General features: G+C 40.4%; 1 protein-coding gene across 4 annotated transcripts in view; it reads right to left on the reverse strand.

The window, feature by feature from the left end:
- PLCE1 (phospholipase C epsilon 1) overlaps positions 1–19340 on the reverse strand; it is a 288193-nt gene that overhangs the window by 57414 nt on the left and 211439 nt on the right. For all 4 annotated transcript variants that reach the window (XM_076009963.1, XM_012766294.3, XM_076009962.1 and 1 more), the window contains 7 exons: positions 12593–13268; positions 7734–7916; positions 6649–6766; positions 5924–6080; positions 2729–2851; positions 2505–2641; positions 150–388 (listed from right to left, as the gene is read on the reverse strand). In XM_076009963.1, coding sequence (XP_075866078.1) covers positions 150–388; positions 2505–2641; positions 2729–2851; positions 5924–6080; positions 6649–6766; positions 7734–7916; positions 12593–13268 — 1633 coding nt within the window. The remainder of the gene's footprint in view (positions 1–149; positions 389–2504; positions 2642–2728; positions 2852–5923; positions 6081–6648; positions 6767–7733; positions 7917–12592; positions 13269–19340) is intronic.

A 19340-nucleotide genomic window follows, 5' to 3' on the forward strand; every position in this document is an offset into this window, starting at 1 on the left:
ACACTTATATACTTGGTATTTTTAAAAAAATCTCTTTTTCAGACTTAAAGCCTTTGGAAAGAAGTATAGAAGGAGTAACTATTTAGCAACAAATTATTACAATCATCAGAGGTGTAACACATAGGCGCACACATGAAACCAGCACAGACCTGGATGATGCTGAGGATTTCGTCGTAAGTGCAGTGTTCTCCTTGGCAATTGACTAGGAAGTCATTAAGTTGGAGTATGCCAACCCCGAATATCCCCAGAGATGTGCTCTCGATCCCAGTGCCATTTGTCACGATACTTGCAGCAGCAATGGCATCAGAGATCTGCCTCTGGTTGTCTGAGAGCTGCTGTTTACTCTTAATGAATAACCCCAAGTCCGAGACATTTCTGGTCAACAAATCTGAAACAGAACCACCACAGTACATGGACAAGACAGCCAGCATCGTTCACAAGGTTCATTCTGGAGATAATAGTGTTTGGAGTTACTATACTGGAGAAGCTCTTTGCTGATCTATCTAAACAAGCCATCAAACTAGTGCTCATACCTGGCTTCATATAGTTGAAAGAATAAAAAAAAATCAATCAATAAATAAAAGAGGATAGAGGTAGGTTGCTGATCTTGAAATCCTATGAACTTCGGTATTACATGCAAACTAAACGTAGGTTCTGTGGGGACTTGAGGCCAAATTTGGACTCTGGTTTTTGAGAATAACTTCAACATTTTTATGGTTGTAGAGACAGAAGATAAACCCCTTAAAACTATAGTTTTTCTGTACTTCAAAAGTATAACTATAAACATTTGTGGGTTAAGTTTTGTGTGAATATGAACTTTCATCTCATTTGGCTAAATACCAAGGGGTGTGACTGCTGGGTTGTATGAAAAGAATATGTTTAGTTTAGTAAGACATCACCATACTTTCTTTCACAGTGGCTGCACCACTTACACTCCCACTAGCAATGTTCAAATTGCTCCACATTCACACCAACCTTGGTATGGCCAGTCATTTTAATTTTAGCCACTTTGGGAGACAGTTTGGCAGTTTCTTATAGAGCTACACATAGGCTCACCATATTTATGATCCAGCAGTTGTGCTCCTAGGTATTTATCCAAATGACTTAAAAACTTATGTCCACACAAAAACCTGCATATGAATGTTTATAGCATCTTTATTCATAATTCCTAAACTTGGAAGCAACCAAGATACCTGTCAGTAGGTGGATGAATAAACTAACTGGTATATCCATACAATGAAATATTATTCAGTGTGAAAAGAGATAGCTATCAAGCTGCAAAAAAGCATGGAGGAAGGAAACTTAATGCACACTGCTGAGTGAAAGAAGCCAGTCTGAAAAGGCTACATACTGTATGAGTCCAACTATATAACATTCTAGAAAAGGCAAAACTATGGAGACAGTAAAAGGAGCAGTGATAGCCAGGGATTCTAAAGGAGGAAGGAAGCGATGAAAAGAAGCACAGGGGATTTTCAGAGCAGTGAAACTATTCTGTTTGATACTATTATAGTGGATACATGTCATTACACATTTGTCAAAACCTATAGAATGCACAACACAAAGAGTGAACCTTAACATAAATTACAGACTTCAGTTAATAATAATGTGTCAATATTGACTGAACTGCAACCAATGTACCACACTAATGCAAGATATTACTAATAGAGGAAAGTGTGTGAGAGGGGCCTGGAAGAAGGTATATGGGAACTCTGAACTTTCTGTGAGCCTAAATTGCTCTAAAAAAACAGTCTAATAATTTTTACAAAGTATAACTGCTTGACTAATCCATAGTTAAGCACATTTGACGACTAAAGTTGAACAATAATTAGTAGTCTTAGTTCAAGGATAACATAAGCTTACAAATAATTATGAAGCAACTTCATGAAACAGGAAAGTTTTTTGTTTATGCTTTTCTGTGTTTATAGTTTCCAGCAAGAACAGAGGAGATAAATGATTGGTTTAAAGTGCATGGGTGGTGAAAGAAATGCGTGGGTGATTAAAGGAAAGCGTGGGTGGTGATGGTGAGTGGGGTAGAAGAACGAGACATTCTGGTCTACACAGTGGGAAAAATATCCTGGATGTTCACACAGAAGTACTCTGCCGAAATCACAAGACTCTCCTTTTCAAAGTGCAGAAACTGCTGCCCTGGGACTGAGCACCCATCTGCCTGCAGGTAGAGAAGAAACTGGGGGTTCTCAGCTGTGACACACTATGTCCCTAGTGGACTTTTGGAAATGGCCGGGACATGACTGGAGGGCACTATTGGTTAAATATCCTGGACTACATGGGCAGAACCACACAGTGATCAACCTCCTTGTCTAAAATGCCAACAGCACTTGCCCCATGACACCAGATGACACTCTGAAATAATTCTCCAAGAGTTTCATCTTGCTCTGGTAACAGCATGCCACGTGGGACGGGCTGACAGTGTGTGAGACTGGATTTCTGACCTTCATTTTTAGACACAAAGGTCTCAAAGGGAAATCCTAAAATGTTACACAAACCTAGGTCAGGCTGAAGGTCGCTGGTGTTTTCGTCAATGGTCAGGTTGGTGTAGAGCGGGGCCGACTCGGAGCCGGATCGGTTGCAGGGCACTGCGTAGAGGTCAAAGAGATCCTTCAGGTCCTTGCGGCTCCTTACACTGAGCGAGGAATGGAAAACACCTCACGTGAGTATCGGTACAGAGATGTGGGCCTGAGAAAGAGTAAGAAGGAAGCACAGGGCATACCTGAATGATTTGAACAGCTCGACAAATTCAACAAAACTCATGTTGCTGTCTGAAACCATGAAGCTCTGGAATCCCTTCATCCCTCCTTTGACCCGCCCATGCCAGCTGCTGCTGCTCCAAGCACTGCAACAAAGACAAGGCGTCCATGGGCACAATGGCGGGGCAGATTTGCCACTCTGCTCCACCAGACGTTCTCTGATTAGCAATGCGAGCAAAGAGATGGCTCGCAAGTCATTTAAGGGTGAAGCTATTTTCCTGTACTCTCTCTTCGCCTCTCTTAATCTACAGTGTGTCAGAAGAAATAAATCATATCATATATAGAAAAGACTTCATGCTTCCAGCCTCTTTAATGAGAGCCCAAGGCTGAGGTTAGTATTCCTCTACTAAGCAAAACAATTCTTGGAAATCACAGATAAATGGGAAAAATTACTCAGTTTTGCTGGAGAATATTCTCTTTAAAAAAGGGCCCAAGATTATTCAATCATAATCTATGGGAAATAATGCTTATTCTTTTCTATATTCTAAATTGTAGAAACACATTTAAGAAGAAAATTTTTAGCACATCAGTGTCTTTCCTTTTTCCGTTCTTAACCAGCTTTTAGATGAACACAGGGAAGAGCTTTTAAATATTAATGGAAAATGTGAGTCAGAAAAATATTAAGATTGGAAAAAAGCCAACTCTTCCTAGGATTATATTTGTACCTGCTAAGGCTGCATCTATTCAATATAAAAATATCAGTCCACGTGGTCAAAAATTCAGTCACAGTTTGTCACATGTTTTATTTTCTATACTGATTCTCTGACAGAATAGTATTAGAAATGTTTTGGCTATGTTTTTTAGTTAAATCGACGAACAGAATCTTTCTTTTTTTCTCTTTTTGTCTTAGAGTTTTAAAAAATTTTGAAATATTTCAAATACATAAATAAGTGTCAAGAACAGCACAAGGACTAGCCAGTTTACTCTCAGTCCTGCTAACAATGTTCACTCATGGAAAATGATTTTGTGTTGACATCTGAAGGTCACTTCTCTCAATGGAAGAGTACTACAAGTTAATAGGTTTATAGCACTTCCTGGGCATAGATTATGGGTTATTGGTACTAAATGTGGTGTGGGAAACATTAAGTGGAGGTTCAGGAAGAGGAAAAGGGTAGCTTCATCATTTGCATTTATGCAAGTATAATTTCCCTGTCTTCCTTCCATTTAGGTCCAGGTCCAGGTCCTATCTGTAGGAACCCACCTCCCTCTGACTCTCCGAAACTCTATCTGTCTACTCTTTCTCCTACTAGACTGAGGACTCAGACCTTTTTCCGCCTTTAACAGCATTGGGGCTGATCTTTCTTCTGCTGCCTTGTCTTTTGTTTTAGAATACTTGAGTGGGCACTGACCCCGTCTTCCTGTGGTTGGCCCTTTGATCTTGCATCTGGCATGTTAGTATTTCTTTTAAAGGATTTTTCTCCCTTACTCTGTCCTGCCTTTTTGTACTCATGAGTGACTGAAATAAAGGAGAAAGCCATTTAATCCTGATTATCTTGCTATTTCATTTACCCAGGATCCTATGCAGGCTGAAAACATAATGTACAATCATAATATAATCATGTGGTAATCAGAAGTAATTCTGATTCTTTGTAACTTTTAGTTTTGCTATAAATCTAAACTTACAGAAAAGCTGCAAGAGTGGTACAAAGAATGCTCATATACCCTTGGCTCATTCAGCCAATTGTAGAATCTGAATGTATAAAACATAAATTACAAGTTCATTAACTCACATTGTGAAAGCATTCTTCCCTTTGAAAGATAATTTACTGTGTGGTTCTTATCAATAACAAGCTTCTGAGACAGACAGAGAGAGAGAGAGAGAGAGAGAGAGAGAGAGAGAGAGAGAGAGAGAGAGAGAGAGAGAGAGAGACAGTGTGTGTTTATGTGCGTGGAGTTAACATTTCCAAAGCCAATTTCTGCTCAGACCCATTTCCTCCTCCTCCTCCTTGTGTGATAAAGTAAAGAGTGTTTGTTTTATCTTGGTTCTTTCTGGAACCCCTGCATTTCTTAAACTTTAATGTAGAAGAGAAGGAGATGGGTGGCATTCTGGTTCCCTTTGGAAGGCTTTCATTTTAATATCATTTCTTCTTCTGAGAGGGTAGCTGTTGTTTCAAATCTATAATTTGCATGGATCTTATAAAGGAATTTACTATATTACCAGCTTTTAAATTATATCTAAACATACCCAACCTGCTGCAACACAGGCACTCATTTCTATGGACATGTATAACTTACATATGAGAAAAGTATTAAATATATTTCATCAATTTTAACAAAGGGTCAAGTAGCTTACATTAAAACTTAATCTAGCCGGGCGTGGGCGTGGTGGCTCACGCCTGTAATCCTAGCACTTTGGGAGGCCGAGGCGGGCGGATTGCTCAAGGTCAGGAGTTCGAAACCAGCCTGAGCGAGACCCCGTCTCTACCAAAAATAGAAATAAATTAATTGACCAACTAAAAATATATATACAAAAAATTAGCCGGGCATGGTGGCGCATGCCTGTAGTCCCAGCTACACGGGAGGCTGAGGCAGTAGGATCGCTGAGCCCCGGAGATTGAGGTTGCTGTGAGCCAGGCTGACGCCACGGCACTCACTCTAGCCTGGGCAACAAAGTGAGACTCTGTCTCAAAAAAAAAAAAAAAAACAAAAACTTAATCTGTTCTTCATTTAGAGTAGTGCTACCCAATAGCACAATAGAACTTTTTTCAATGATAGAAATGTTCTCTATCTGCACTGTTCATTATAGTAACCATCATCCACTTGCTATGGAGCATTTGCAATATGGCTACTGTGAGTAAAGAACTGAATTTTAACTTTTCTTTAATTTTAATTAATTTAAATTTGAATTTAAATACTCACATGTGGTTAATGGCTACTATATTGGACAATGTGACTTAAAGAATCACAGCTTGGGTTTTGTTCCTACTCCTGACCCTTGAGGGCTTGGTCTCTCAAGTAATTAGGAACAACTATAGTTATATGAGAAGGCAGAAGTATAAAATCAGGAAAAGTAGGATCATTTAAAAATTTGCGGGTTTTCAATCTAACTGTAAGTCAAAGTCTGAGACAGTCTTTACACAGACAACTGGAAGATTATGCCTTCCACACAACTGGAATGATGTGAAGGGTCCATCTGTTTCATCATGTTAAGGCCCCACCTGGACGGGCTCTTGTTTGAAGAAGACAGCACAGGGGAGGACACTGGCCTGATGGGAGATGGCGTCCCAGCAGCCAAGATGGGGGACCCAGCCGTGGTCAGAGATTGGGCTCTTCTGGAAGGGAGGGGGTTGGGAGGGCTAGCGATGGCATTCACCTCTGTGAGGATGAAAGACAGAAGAGACAATGGCTCAGGTTACACTTTCCCTCAGAAACCAAACACAAAGAAAAGAGGCTTCTGGATGTCTGAGCAAACCAATCTACGCAGCTGATTTCTATACAGGAAGCATCAAACTATTTTTTATGAATGGACTAATCTGGTGAATTCTCAACTGGCTGCACATTAAAACCATCTGGGGAGCTTCAAAAATATACAATATCCAGGTCCCAGCCAGAGAATATCTGAATCAGTTGGTCTTGGGTATGGTCAGGACATCCAGATACTTTTTTAAAGCTCCAATATCCAGGTAGCATTGAGAATCACTGGTCTCATCCGTCAAATTGTACCGTGTATATCTAATATTCCCTGTCAACGGTAGCAAATTAATTAATGAGAATTTTTTTCCAAGGACACTATGCTTGCAGAAGTACCTGTTGGATTTCATCTGGTTAAGATAAAGAGTTTTGTGAAGAATGCCCACAGAGCTTAAATCACAATTTAAAACAAACATATTTTTTCCCATAAAATTAAAAACTAAAAATCTCAGATGTGCACATGGTCCTTTACCTGATTCTTCCTGTTCATTAGTGTCTTGAGGATCAGAGCCACTCCGGCCTCGACACTCTTTGTGAGTCTTGGCCTTCCGAGTGGCCATCTCGTCGTCAGTGGCCTCTCCGCTTTCACCCTGGAACACAAAGCTCACAATGGTCCCCGGCTTGTATTTCTCCCCTGTCACTGCTTTAGTTCAGGCAGGTCTCTATTTTCTGACCTTCCCCCCTTCAGTAGAGCCTCCCCCTGGTGAAACCATGATCTACATTAAGGCTGGCCAAGTATTCTCATGTTATATTATCTCATGTATTCTTCACTATAAAGCAGCACTCCTCAGGGGAGAGAGGCAGAGAGGGGGAGGAACACAACCCTGGAGTCTCTGTGTACAGACAGAATTGTGAAGCAGATAAAGTTCAACTTCAACATCAAGGCCTCCCATATGCAAAGCATGGGACTTTTCTAGATAGCCATGAAGCAAATATGTTATCATGTTATAGTGATAATACATATTATATAATGTAATTTGTAGTATAGGGTGCTAATATATTTCCATTGTGTTCTGCATGCAGCATTTTGGCTTCTAAGGCCTTCACAAGTGATTCCTGTTCTTTCCCTGCCCTTCCTTGCCCACCAGAGTGCCCGTGTGCCAGCCACCCAGGACTGCATGTGCTTCCCTGAACAAGCTAAGTCTTGTATGCTGTCTCCCCTGCTGGGGATGCTTCCTCCTGTATCATTTGCCTGGTAAACTTTGATACACCCTTCAAAACCCATCTGCCAAGTACTCTGTTGTTGCTCTGCAGCCCTATATTGTCCTTCTCTCTGCTCCCATAGCACTTTGCAGGTGACTAATGACTCTTACTCAGATTGCACTGTGTGTGTTTACCTGTCTATGTCCTTCTATGGACACTGTCTTTTCTCCAGTGTTTACTTGGTTCCTGGCACTGGCCCTGGCACCCGAGAGGTGTATGGTAAGTCCTTGTATCTTTTGTTTTATGCCTCACTTTGTCCTCAACTCAAATGACCTGGAGTGGTTTGTGGGATGTAGATCATACAATGGTCCCAGAAGATTAGATTTGATGCTTAATAAACAAATAACACTCTACCCTCATGAGGATTTTCTTCTTTTTCTTGGTGGCGCTTATGCCCAGGGTGTTGTTTCTCTGCATATTGGGCTTCTCGGCATTCTTTGCTGATGTCCCAGGACTGGGGTTCCGAGTACTCCACCGTCTGCCACCAAACAACTCCACAGCGTGGGCCAAAGTTGGGCCTTCATACCGTCCATCCTCCTGTCAAAGAACCACATGCTGAACACGTAAGGAAGCAGCAAGCACTGGGGAAGTAAACATATTAATGGCTCCCAGGAAATTCCCAGAGGTGGAAGAGTACAGGCGGCCACAGAAGAATAATGGCCTGGCCACCCAAGTGGCTCTGTTTCATAACTCTCAAGACTCTCTGTTGGGGGTTGTGTCATGTCCCCTGTTGTCCTGGTCACATTGCTGCTGAGTTTCAGTGACATGCTTTAACACATCATCTGGGGAACAAAAATTTCCCTTCCCAGTTTCAGAGGTTATATTCTAGAACTACCACTGTAAGAATATTCATTAAGACTTACTTTGCAAATTAGGGCTTTGTAGGTCTTGGAGTAGGGGGGCAGGGTGTGAATTTAAGTAAAATCAAGTTCTATTTGTCTGTTATTGCATCATGCCAGGTAGATTTTCACCATGTTGGATGCTTGGGACAGTCTGACTTTAAATGTAGGGTACATAGCATACATGAAATTCACTTTGTAGAGCCCTGGGGAGCTCCTCAAATACTTGGGCTGCTATCCTCTAGAGTGACTAAAATCCAAAGATAGAGAACCCATGAGACTCAGAACAACATGCAAGACATGATGCTGTGAGCAGCAAAAACATACTCAAAGGGCAGGCAATGGTTTACTATAACTGTTGCTCATAAGGCAACTCTGTGTAACATATTGTAAGTGAATAACAGTAGGGATTTATTAATTAAACAACAGTCCATGATTCTCCCCATAAGAGAAAAGGAAAAGTCAGTTAAAAGCACAAAAAGACCAGCTGCAGTGGCTCATGCCTGTAATTCCATCACTTTGGGAGGCCAAGGTGGGAGGATTGTTTGAGGCTAGAAGTTCAAGACCAGTTTGGACAACATAGCAAGACCCCTGTTCTAAAAAAAAACATAAAAAAATTAGCCAGGTTTGGTGGCGGGTGTCTGTGGTCCCAGCTATACAGGAGGCTGAGGTGGGAAGATCACTTGAGTCCAGGAGTTAGAGGTTACATGATCAAACCACTGCACTCCAGCCTGGGTGACAGAGTGAGATCCCATCTCTTAACAAAACAGAACAAAACAAAACCCCACAAAAAGTTGTGTATGAACTAAAGACAATATTGATGACATTTCACACATTGTATGATAGGGCTCTTTTAAAATTAATTTTTATTTACTGTCTTTATTCTCTGAAAACCTCTGAGGCTAGCCCTACTTTGGAGTTCCAAAGATGTGCTGGTAAGTAGATTTTGCTGTGTTGCAGATCATATGAGAAGAATAAGGAGGCTTTTTGTGTGTGTGCTCACTCCTTCATCCTAATGTTCAGTAGCTATCTGATTTTATGACTTGAATTGTGAGTTCCTACTTCCTGCATCTTGCAATGGTCCCCAGGATGCTGAGTAGTTTGAGTACTTGACACAGAAACATTTTGGTGATATCCTGTAGTGGCACATTTGTGACTTTCGCTTGTCCATTATCTATTTCTCCCTTCTCTAACCATACTCTCTAATTTTACTTTAACTATTTTTTTTCCACTGGATATAGTCTTGGTGAGTCTGTCACTCACGGTGGAACATCTTTCCTTGACCAATGATAAGGCCAATCAGAATCTCCTTCCCTGGAACAGGATTCTTGAATGTAGTGACACAGATAATGGAAACATCTAGAGATCAGTCCACCTATTGCAGGCCTGCTGTAGGGAGTTCCTGCCAACAAGTACTTATGAGTGACTCCAAACTGGAGTAAACATTTCATGATACGATATAATGAATAGGTTTTAACTACCTTATGGAATATCACAGTCTGCATCTGAAAGAAGTTTTATAAAAATTTTACTTATGGATTTTAACTAACCCATCTTTAGAAATTGAATAGACCCAGTACAGTTTACACATAAAAGAATCAGCACCATGAACATCTACTGCTTTGGTTTTTCTAATTTCAGAACATCCCAACTTGGCCAAGCTTTTTCCCCAACAGAAATATGTTTAGGCCAGGAAAAGGCAGGATGCCTTTGTTTAATTCTTAAAGAGAGCTTTCTGGGAACCAAAATGCAGTTTGCACCTTTCTTTTATTTTACACAAAATAATACACTTGTTTGGGATGGGTGACGGATATACCTTCTTTTTTAATGTGGGAGAAGGACTATTATAAGTGAAGGTACATTCCCAGTTTTGGAAAACAGATCATGTGGAAGTCAGAGATTTAACCTCAGCTTCCCAGATTTCAAATACCCATGATTACCAGCCCTCAGCTCTGTCCATGATAATCTTGAGCCAAAGCTCATGATAAGTCTTTTCTCCATATCCTACATCAGCATGTCTGCACAGTTTATTGTCTTTGATTTGCTTGTATTTTTCTTAGGCGCCACTACCAATGTTACTATTTCTTATTGTCTTTTGCATTATCTCTTGTTACTATTTCCATCAGATCAATTTACATTTACTAGTACTAAAATAGTTGTGATATTTGAAAGTAAATGCACATACATTTAGTACATAACAGAACTCTAGCATCTATATAAACACTTCCCAAACTGGGGATAAAGAAACAAAATGCTCTTCTAGAGCTGTTAACAGAAATTTGGAAAAACCCAAAAGACTTCTCATAAATTTCTTTAACTTATAGATACATTTAAATAAGTTTTTCTTTGGTAGTTTAGGGCATCTCAGAGGATTTAACTCGCTTGCTAACAAGTATCATAAGTAACCAAGAGGGGCATTTAACGTGAACAGAAAATTTATTTGACCTTTTATTCTCTGAGTACCAAATTAGCATCTTTTTGGTGCTCCCTGAGACAATTTGGGAACTGTTCTCTAAGATGAGACAATGATGAGTTTGTTGGCCTTTTCTACTTTTTTCTTTGGAAAGAAATCTTGAGTGTCTGTTTGTAAGGCACGTTGCCTGGCTTTGTGAACGGCTCATGTAGAACAGTGTTTTGAGAAAGAACATCATCTATATTTCAGAAGCGACTGAGGGACCCACGTGGAGCTGTTTGGCCTTTACCCTGCAATGTCTAGGTCCTGCACAGACGCGGAGGGGCTGGGTGGAGGTGTGTTTGCAACTGGGTGGGACTGAGTCTTCTCTAGGTCCTTCTGTCTCTGCTCCAGCAGCGACTCTCAGCTCTTCGTCTGCTGTTCGTGGTCTCAGCTGGTGCCTCCTTCAGCCAGAGCTGAAGGCTGCAGGGGTACATGAGAAACCAAGTACATCTTATGTGTTAAGCCAGTTACTTATGCTATAAGCTTGAGAAGGAGACGAACGGAGAAAGGAAACCACACAGGCTTTGTGACAGGGACTGTAACTGAGCCCCAAGACTTTGGTGTATGTCCATGTTTCTAGAAGGCTAAGAAATAATTGTGATTAAAAATCAATATTCATAATAACTCCTGAAGACCTTTCCTCCAAGTAGCTGACTGTACTGAAAGCTTACTGGGGAGTACACAGGAAGCAGGTACTTTGGTTTCCATTTAGATGAGTTAACGAAAACGGGCTTTGTGCTATGTAACTGCATAATCGTGAATATGGGTCTAGCCATTAATTAATTAATCAACTTAGTTATTCAGGATATGATCTCTACTCATAAGCATTGCATGGGTGTGAGGGAAAGGGAAAGAAGGGGTGTTATATATAATGCCTTGACTAATTTTCCAGGGGGACAAATGTTTTTAATTGTCAGAAACATGTCAGAACTGTGAAAAGTACATAAAATTAGCCATTTGAGTAATTTAAGTCATAATTCTATTTGTTCTCTGACACTAATAAAAATGATAATTTTTTTGCTATCAAGATAGAAAAGCATAGCAAAGAAAAACTGAATACCTCAATGCAACTCATTTGACAATGCCATTTCAACAGTGTCACCTGGTGGCGGGTGACAACTTGATTTCCAGGCAATCTGTATCCTCCTACCCCCACAAGCATGCTACTCCTGTTGTGCCTATGTCTCTTCTCACCATTTCCTTGGCCCAGCCCTTTTGCTACCCGTAGCTGGGGTGTTAAAGTACCTGATAATTTAGGGTAAACAAGAAACTCACTCAATTCAAGCAGCCGACTGTGAAACTCTGCCTGCTAAGGGCTTGTTGCCACTACAAACCCGATGAGGAAGAACTCCATGTAAGAATCATCTCACATTTGGGGAAGTTTCTTTTAACCTTAAAGCAATATGCAGTTAAGTTATATAAGTCTCCAAGAGTCACATAGCATGTTAGGTGATGAACCAGAATTTCAATTTCCAAAGGGAAGGTTTCCAATGGATCAACTAACCACCAATTAATAATAAAAGCATTCAGATTACAGTGCTTTCAATTGAAACCTTGAGTAAATGAAAATAGTTTCTTCCAAGATGTGGGCATCACAATGACCATGGTCACTATTGTCATACAAAATAACAGGAAGACCTACTATGAACTGATACTATTCTTTATACATATGAATTTACACTGTGGCTTTACACATATTAATTTAGTTAATTCTCATAGCCACCCTATGAGCAGGTGTTGCTATTATTTACATTTTATAGATAAGGAAACCGAGGCACCCAGAGATTAAGTAAAAGCTGCACAAGGTCACACAGGTAGTGAGTGGCAGAGCTGGGGGCAAGAACCTGGTGGTCTAGTCGCCAAGTGTGTGCTCTTGAGAGTTACACTTGTGAGGGAAGAGGGACGGCCGCGGCGCTTACCTGATGGAGACTGACATACTGTTTCCGCAGCCACTGCTGTCTTTGGTCGGGGAACTGCCTCATCTTTCTCACAGCTCTAGTGAGTTCCAACAATCCACTGAAGAGCATTTTAGCTGTATGCTTTGGTGCCACGAAGTGCAATAATCTATTGTCCGTGGTCTGAAGCCCATGGAGCAGTGTCACACCAGTCTCTGACAGCAACATGCCCCCCAGTTTGTTCTGAACACACACAGTGTGTATATCAATGCTGGGGTGTCCCATGTACACAGCCTTCACTGAAAACAGATCCAAGACCCCCTCTACCAGGCCACTTAATGCAGCATTGCTCAGTAGCGGGAATTTCCCAGGCTCAGCTGTGTTACTGAGTACACAAAGTTTGGCTCTAGTGCCGGCTGGGGAGGCAGTGGTGGGCTTTTTCCAAGTCAAGGTGCTGTTGTCAGGCTGAAGCTGGAGGAAGCAGCGGGCGGAGAGGTGTGTGTCCTGGTCGTAGTGGATGACCGTGGCCCCTTGCAGCAGGAACTGGTGCACGTCAGCTTGGATGGACAGCACGTACCACGGGATGAGCTCTGTCCCGTGGTCGAAGGCCTTCTGTGAGCTCTCGGATGCACGAGAGTCGTATTCTTTGGACTGCTCAAAGATGTCATTTTCTGAATCCAACAAATCTCCAATTATAAACCTGATGGAAAGAAACACAAATTTTGTCTGTCTTATAATCAGAAGCGAGAACAACCTGCTTGTTCAGCCTCCTCATTCTAGACTGTGATCCTCTAACAAGGCCACCATTCCTGCTTTCAAACCCGATAGCCCACATAAACAGATATTCTTTAAAAAAAAAAAAAAAGCCTACCAGAAATATCAAATTTTAGTGTCCCACAAATCTGATGGTCATAAAATCCTTTTCAGAGTCCTACACCAGAGACAAACCTAAATGTCTAGCAACAATAAAATGTATACATAAATTTTAGGGTAGTCATACAATGTAATTCTATACAGCAATGAAAATAAATAAGCAATAGCTAATTATGTATAGCAACACAGACAAATTTTAATTAAGACATTCAAGAATACATATGGTATGATTACATTTATAAAAATATAAATTTCAAAACCAGGCAAAACTATACTGTATAGCTTAGGAATGCATATTAGTGGGAAAACTAGAAAGCAAAGAAGGATGTTCTTCTCCTAAAATTTATAATAGTCGTTTTCCCTAGAAGGAAAGGTGGTGACATAATTGAGAAGGGAAATGGAAGTTTATGGGTACTGTCAGTGTTCTAACTCTGGGCTGTTAGTTACATATGCATTCACTTGGTAATTATTGAAGTACATTATTATTATTTTTTATTTCATCATATTATGGAGGTACAAACATTGTTAGGGTTACAAATATTGCCCCTGCCCCCTCTCCCTCCACCCCCATGTGTCCAATCCCCCGGTGGTGTACGTCACACACGTTATGGAAGCATACACCCCTTTCCTCCTCCCCCCTACTGCCTGCCCACCACCTGATAAAAAGTTTTGTTTTGTTTTGTTTTTGATATTTTGGTTACATTGTATATCTTTGCCTCTCCCTAAGAAGGGTTAGAGTTATGCCCTTCCCCTCCAAAATACTCGTCACCTCCCTAAGATTGGGTCCCCCCCCCCCAATCCCTGGTGAGCATTGCCACCATTTGAAAACCATAGTTTTAATCAGTCAGTACCAATTTGATGGCGAGTAGATGTAGGGCCCATTTTCCATGTCTTGTGTCGCCTCACTTTGGATAACGGGCTTAAGCTTAATCCAGGATAGCATAAATGGTGCTAGCTCACCGTCATTTCTTAGGATTGAGTAATATTCCATTGTGAGCATATACCACATTTTAATTATCCACTCATGAATTGATGGGTTCTTGGGTTGTTTCCATGACTGTGCAATAGTGAATTGTGCTGCTATAAACATTCGGGTGCAGATGTCTTAATAATAAAATGTCTTATGCTCTTTTGGGTAGATGCCCAACAATGCTATTACAGGGTCTAATGGTATTTCTATTTCTAGCTGTTTGAGGTATCTCCAAATTCTTTTCCACAAAGGTTGCACTAATTTGCAGTCCCACCAGCAGTGTAGGAGTGTTCCTGTCTCTCCGCATGCTCGCCAGCATTTGTTATTTTGGGGCTTCTTGATATAGGCCATTCTTACTGGGGTTAGGTGGTATCTCATTGTGGTTTTGATTTGCATTTCTCTAATAATTAGAGAAGTTGAGCATTTCTTTATATGTTTGCATGCCATTATTCTGTCTTCTTTGGAGAAGTTGCTTTTCATTTCTGTTGCCCATTTCTTGATGGGATTGTTTGATTTTTTCTTAATTCTTTTAAGTTCTATATAGATTCTTGTTATTAGACCTTTATCAGGGGTGTAGAGAGCAAATTTTTCTCCCACTCTGTGGGTTGTCTATTTGCTCTACTGATGGTTTCCTCGGCTGTACAGAAACTTTTTAATTTGATCAGATCCCATTTGAAGTACATTAGTTTTTGATAAACTTTTTATTTTAGGATAGCTTTAGATTTATAGAAAAATTGCAAAGACAGTCTACCCCCCACAAAATTTGTCCTATTATTAATATTTTACAATAGTCTGGTATATTTATCATAATTCATGAACAAATACTGCTACATTATTATTAATTAAAGTCCATACTTTATTCGGATTTCCTTAGTTTTTATCTAATGTCCTTTTCTCTCCCAGACTCCCATCAGGCATACCACATCACATCTAGTTGTCGCATCTCTTTAAGCTACTCTTGACTATGACGGCTTCTCGGACTCGAGAAACATCGCCAACATCACCTGGCAGAGGTAGTGTCTGTCACGTCCCACTGCAAAGTTATTCTTTTCTTTTTTTCCTAATTCCTTTCCACACTATACTCTTCAGAAGAAAGTCACTGTGCCAAGCTCACACTTAAGGAGTGGGGGAATAGGCGGGCATCGTGGCTCATGCCTGTAATCCCAGCACTTTGGGAGACTGAGGAGGGAGGATAGCTTGAGGCCAGGAGTTCAAGACCAGCCTGAGCAACATGGTGAGACCCTATCTCTACAAAAACTTTTTCAAAATTAGCTGGGTGTGGTGGCGCACACCTATAGTCCCAGCTACATGGGAGGCTGACACAAGAGAATGGCTTGAGCCCAGGAGTTCAAGGCTGTAGTGAGCTGTGATTGTGCTGCTGCATTCCAGCCTGGGCAACAGAGCAAGACCCCATCTCTTAAAAAAAAGAAAAAAAAGGGAAAAAAAGGAGTGGGGAATTATGCTGCGCCTCCTTGAGGGTGAAGGATCTACATAAGTTATTTGAATTCTTCTGCATGGGGTATTTGTTTCTTCTCCCCCATTTGTTTATTTATCATTTACATATATCATTTACTTATATTAGTATGAGCTCATGAACATTTATTTAATACCTTGTGTGGGTTATAATTTAATACTACTTCATTTATTTTGTTGCTATGTCCTTTGGGAGCTCTTCCAGTTGGCTCTTGTGTTCCTCTTACTTACTCCCATCATTGTGCATGTTTTCTCTTGAGCACTTCCTTACCATCTGACACAAAAAGATGCCCCAGGGTCATCTTGTATATTTTCTGCCCAGCCCTTTCTTCAAGGAAAGTTGATTCATTTTATTGAAGAATGGTATTAGAAACCAAGATCTGGGTGCTAAGTGCAAATAAATTGTATTTTATACACTTTTCTTAAAGTGAAAAGTGAAAAAAGAAAAAACTATGTTGTGTCTAACTTAGCTCCATCCCACTAAAATTGCTCTCTGTAACAGTGGAAAACCAATACTATGTTCTCTTATACAATTGCCTCATACATACAATATGGTATTTAGGAACATGCCTCTGGAGTCACACTGGGTTTAATGTTAAGCTCCACTACCTGTCTGCTGTGTGACCTCATCAAAACACTCAACCTCTCTGAGCCTCACTGTACTTATCTGTTAAATGACAAAAAGACAACACCCACCTTTCAGAGTAATGGTAAAGATGAAATAAGATAATAGTTGGAAAGCACTCAGCACAGCATCTGGCTCAGTAAAGTACACTACTATAATTCAACATAGGAAGACCAAGGTTTCACTCCTTCCACTTCACCTTCCTCACATCCTCTTCTCTAGGCTAAATCAGCCCAGCTGTTCCTCTAGAGGGGCTTCCTTCAGGGACCATTTCTGTTTCTCCAGGTCATACTTTTTGCTGTTTTTCAAAGAGTAAACAGGATTCAACCGGTGAGCATCAGAACCCACCAAAATACAACATATATTAATTTGGACATAGAACTTCTGATTTTAATTTAGCAAGAGAAATGGAGTTTCCCATATTCCACTTAACTTAAATTCTGAGCTAAGTCAAGCATTTTCCAGTGACAGGCTACAGGCATTATGAAAAACAATGTTTGGAAAGGAAAATCATAAGGCTTTTCTGGAGCTTGTTTCTGCTGCTCAGAGATGATGTAAGCTGGAGAGAGGGACACGATCCCTCTTGGCATTAGTTTTTACTTTAGAACATAAAAAGAACTAATGCCAGATGGTAATAATTCCATTAAAAAGCAATCTTCCAGGGACTAATGCTCAAAATAAAATTGACAATTGTTTGTAATGAAATAAATTCATTCCAAGCAGGAAACTAGTAGCTTTTGCATCTTAGATGATATAGTAAATTCTATGCGATTCTCTGCCCGATTCTCTCAGGAGACGATTTGCTGTGGGTTTACAAGAAAGAATGAGGTGGAATGTGAAAAGTTATTTAGGAACTAAATAATGGTAACCAAAGATCAAAGATGTGGTTTACTGAAAAAGAAACTACCTCCTCAAACTTAAGTCATGTGTCTTCAGAGCAGGACCAAGGAGTAAAAATGGAAGGTTTTTATCCTATTCCTGAAGACCTTCTACAGTATCCTCCAGCTAGAAACCATAAATTGACAGATAAACACATTTGTAATGTTCCCTGATGAAAATCTTATATCAGGTGGTAAAGGGGTATTTGTCAACCTGGTTATATATTTTCTTTGTAAGGATCATTACTTCCTGCAGATTTAATACAATTACTTGAACTTGAATCATCAAGTGATAAACAATTTTAAATTTAATTTTTTAAGAGAGAAGCAAATCTACACCTTTTCCAAAGGACTTGCTACAGCTGTAATAAAATCTAGTGTTTTTAAGGCTCTGTTCTAGAAAATTTTTGCTTTTAATTAACCTAGCACCTTCCTTGACTACAGGCAGTCTCTAAATTATATCCGAGTAGTATGTGGATTTTGGAGCTAGTCTGCCTGAATTTAAATCCAGGCCGTGCTAGTTGTGAGATTCTCAGTAAAATGGAAATGTTGTGAGGATTAAGTTCTTTAATGTATGTATAGTATTTAGGACAGTGTTTGATTAAGCATAGGCACTCAGTAAAATACTAGGCTCTTAAATGTTGCTAATATCATTATTGTTTGAATTGTGTTTACAAATTAGTGTTACAGAACAAAGTCATCTGTACAAATACTGCTTCTCTGTGAAAACGGTGTCTAAGTTTCAAGTTGGGATTTAAGTGATAAATTTAAGCCTAAAGTGAATGCTGTGCAGGCAGTGGGAAAATGGCTTTCTTTGTTACAAATGACAGAACAAGGATGGGTCTCAGGTATTGGCCAAGGAGACAGAAAGGAAGAGAAAGAGAGGGACCCAGGTATCCCCAGCAAAGCAGGGGAGCGAGACTGTGCTAAGGTCTGGGCTGGGATGAAGCAGTAGCTGTCCATGAAGAGTGCTGGAGGTGGGTGTTGGTAAGGTCGGGACTTGTCTGCAGCGTCCTCTATGCAGAGTAACCAATTGGCTTCCTATCATTTTATTATTGTGGGCATCCACATTGCATGCATGCGTGTGTGTGGTTAATCCTGGTAACTGTTATTTTCTCCCAGATATTCTACTTTCTTGTGCTTAGCTTTCTTATTTTCTATCCCTGTGGGGTTGGATTATCTTCCAGGCACGTCCCTGAGGAGGCTATTGGGGTGGGAGGGCACAGTAAACAACTCTTCTCTGTAAAGGAGGGAAGTATGACCAAGGGGTGCTTTTGAAATGGTGACTGCTATCCAGGGTGCCCATGCCTAAGTGCTCCAGCCTTCAGAGCCTCAGCTTGGCAGCTGAAAGGTATGATGGCAGACAGTCACAATAGCCACCATTTATATGGCACTTACAATGTGCTATACATTTTGCTTTATTGATAGGTATTGTCTCACATAGTCCTCACAACAACCGTATGCCATCAGCATTATCATTCCCATTCTACAGATGACAAAACTGAGGCTTACTAAGGTTAAGTCACTGACCCAGCTGACACATAATAGTAAGTGGTAGGTAGTGGTGGTGGTGTCAAGATTCGGACCCAGGCAATGCGACTGCAAGGTTTGAGTTCTTAATCAGCTCACGCAGCCCTCCATTCTAAGTTTTTGTCTGAACTCATCATCTACTTATATCCCATTTCTCCAAATGTACAAATCCTTCTTAAGCTGCAGCATGCCCAAGAGGGTCAACAGAATTGAAAATGATGATAATAAGAACTTGCAGCTGCTACTAATACATGATCCAACACTCTTCTCTACATGCCTTAATATTCCTAATCTCTATTTTCCAACAATGGTGCCACATGCTACTCTTATGTCTCCAGCACTTAAACATACACCGGCATAGTTTATTTATTCTTCACGCTGGTAAATTAAGAAAGTCATTATTAATGAGCTTTATAGGCCATA

The sequence above is a fragment of the Microcebus murinus genome, chromosome 14 (genome assembly GCF_040939455.1).
Source record: "Microcebus murinus isolate Inina chromosome 14, M.murinus_Inina_mat1.0, whole genome shotgun sequence".
NCBI lineage: Eukaryota > Metazoa > Chordata > Mammalia > Primates > Cheirogaleidae > Microcebus > Microcebus murinus.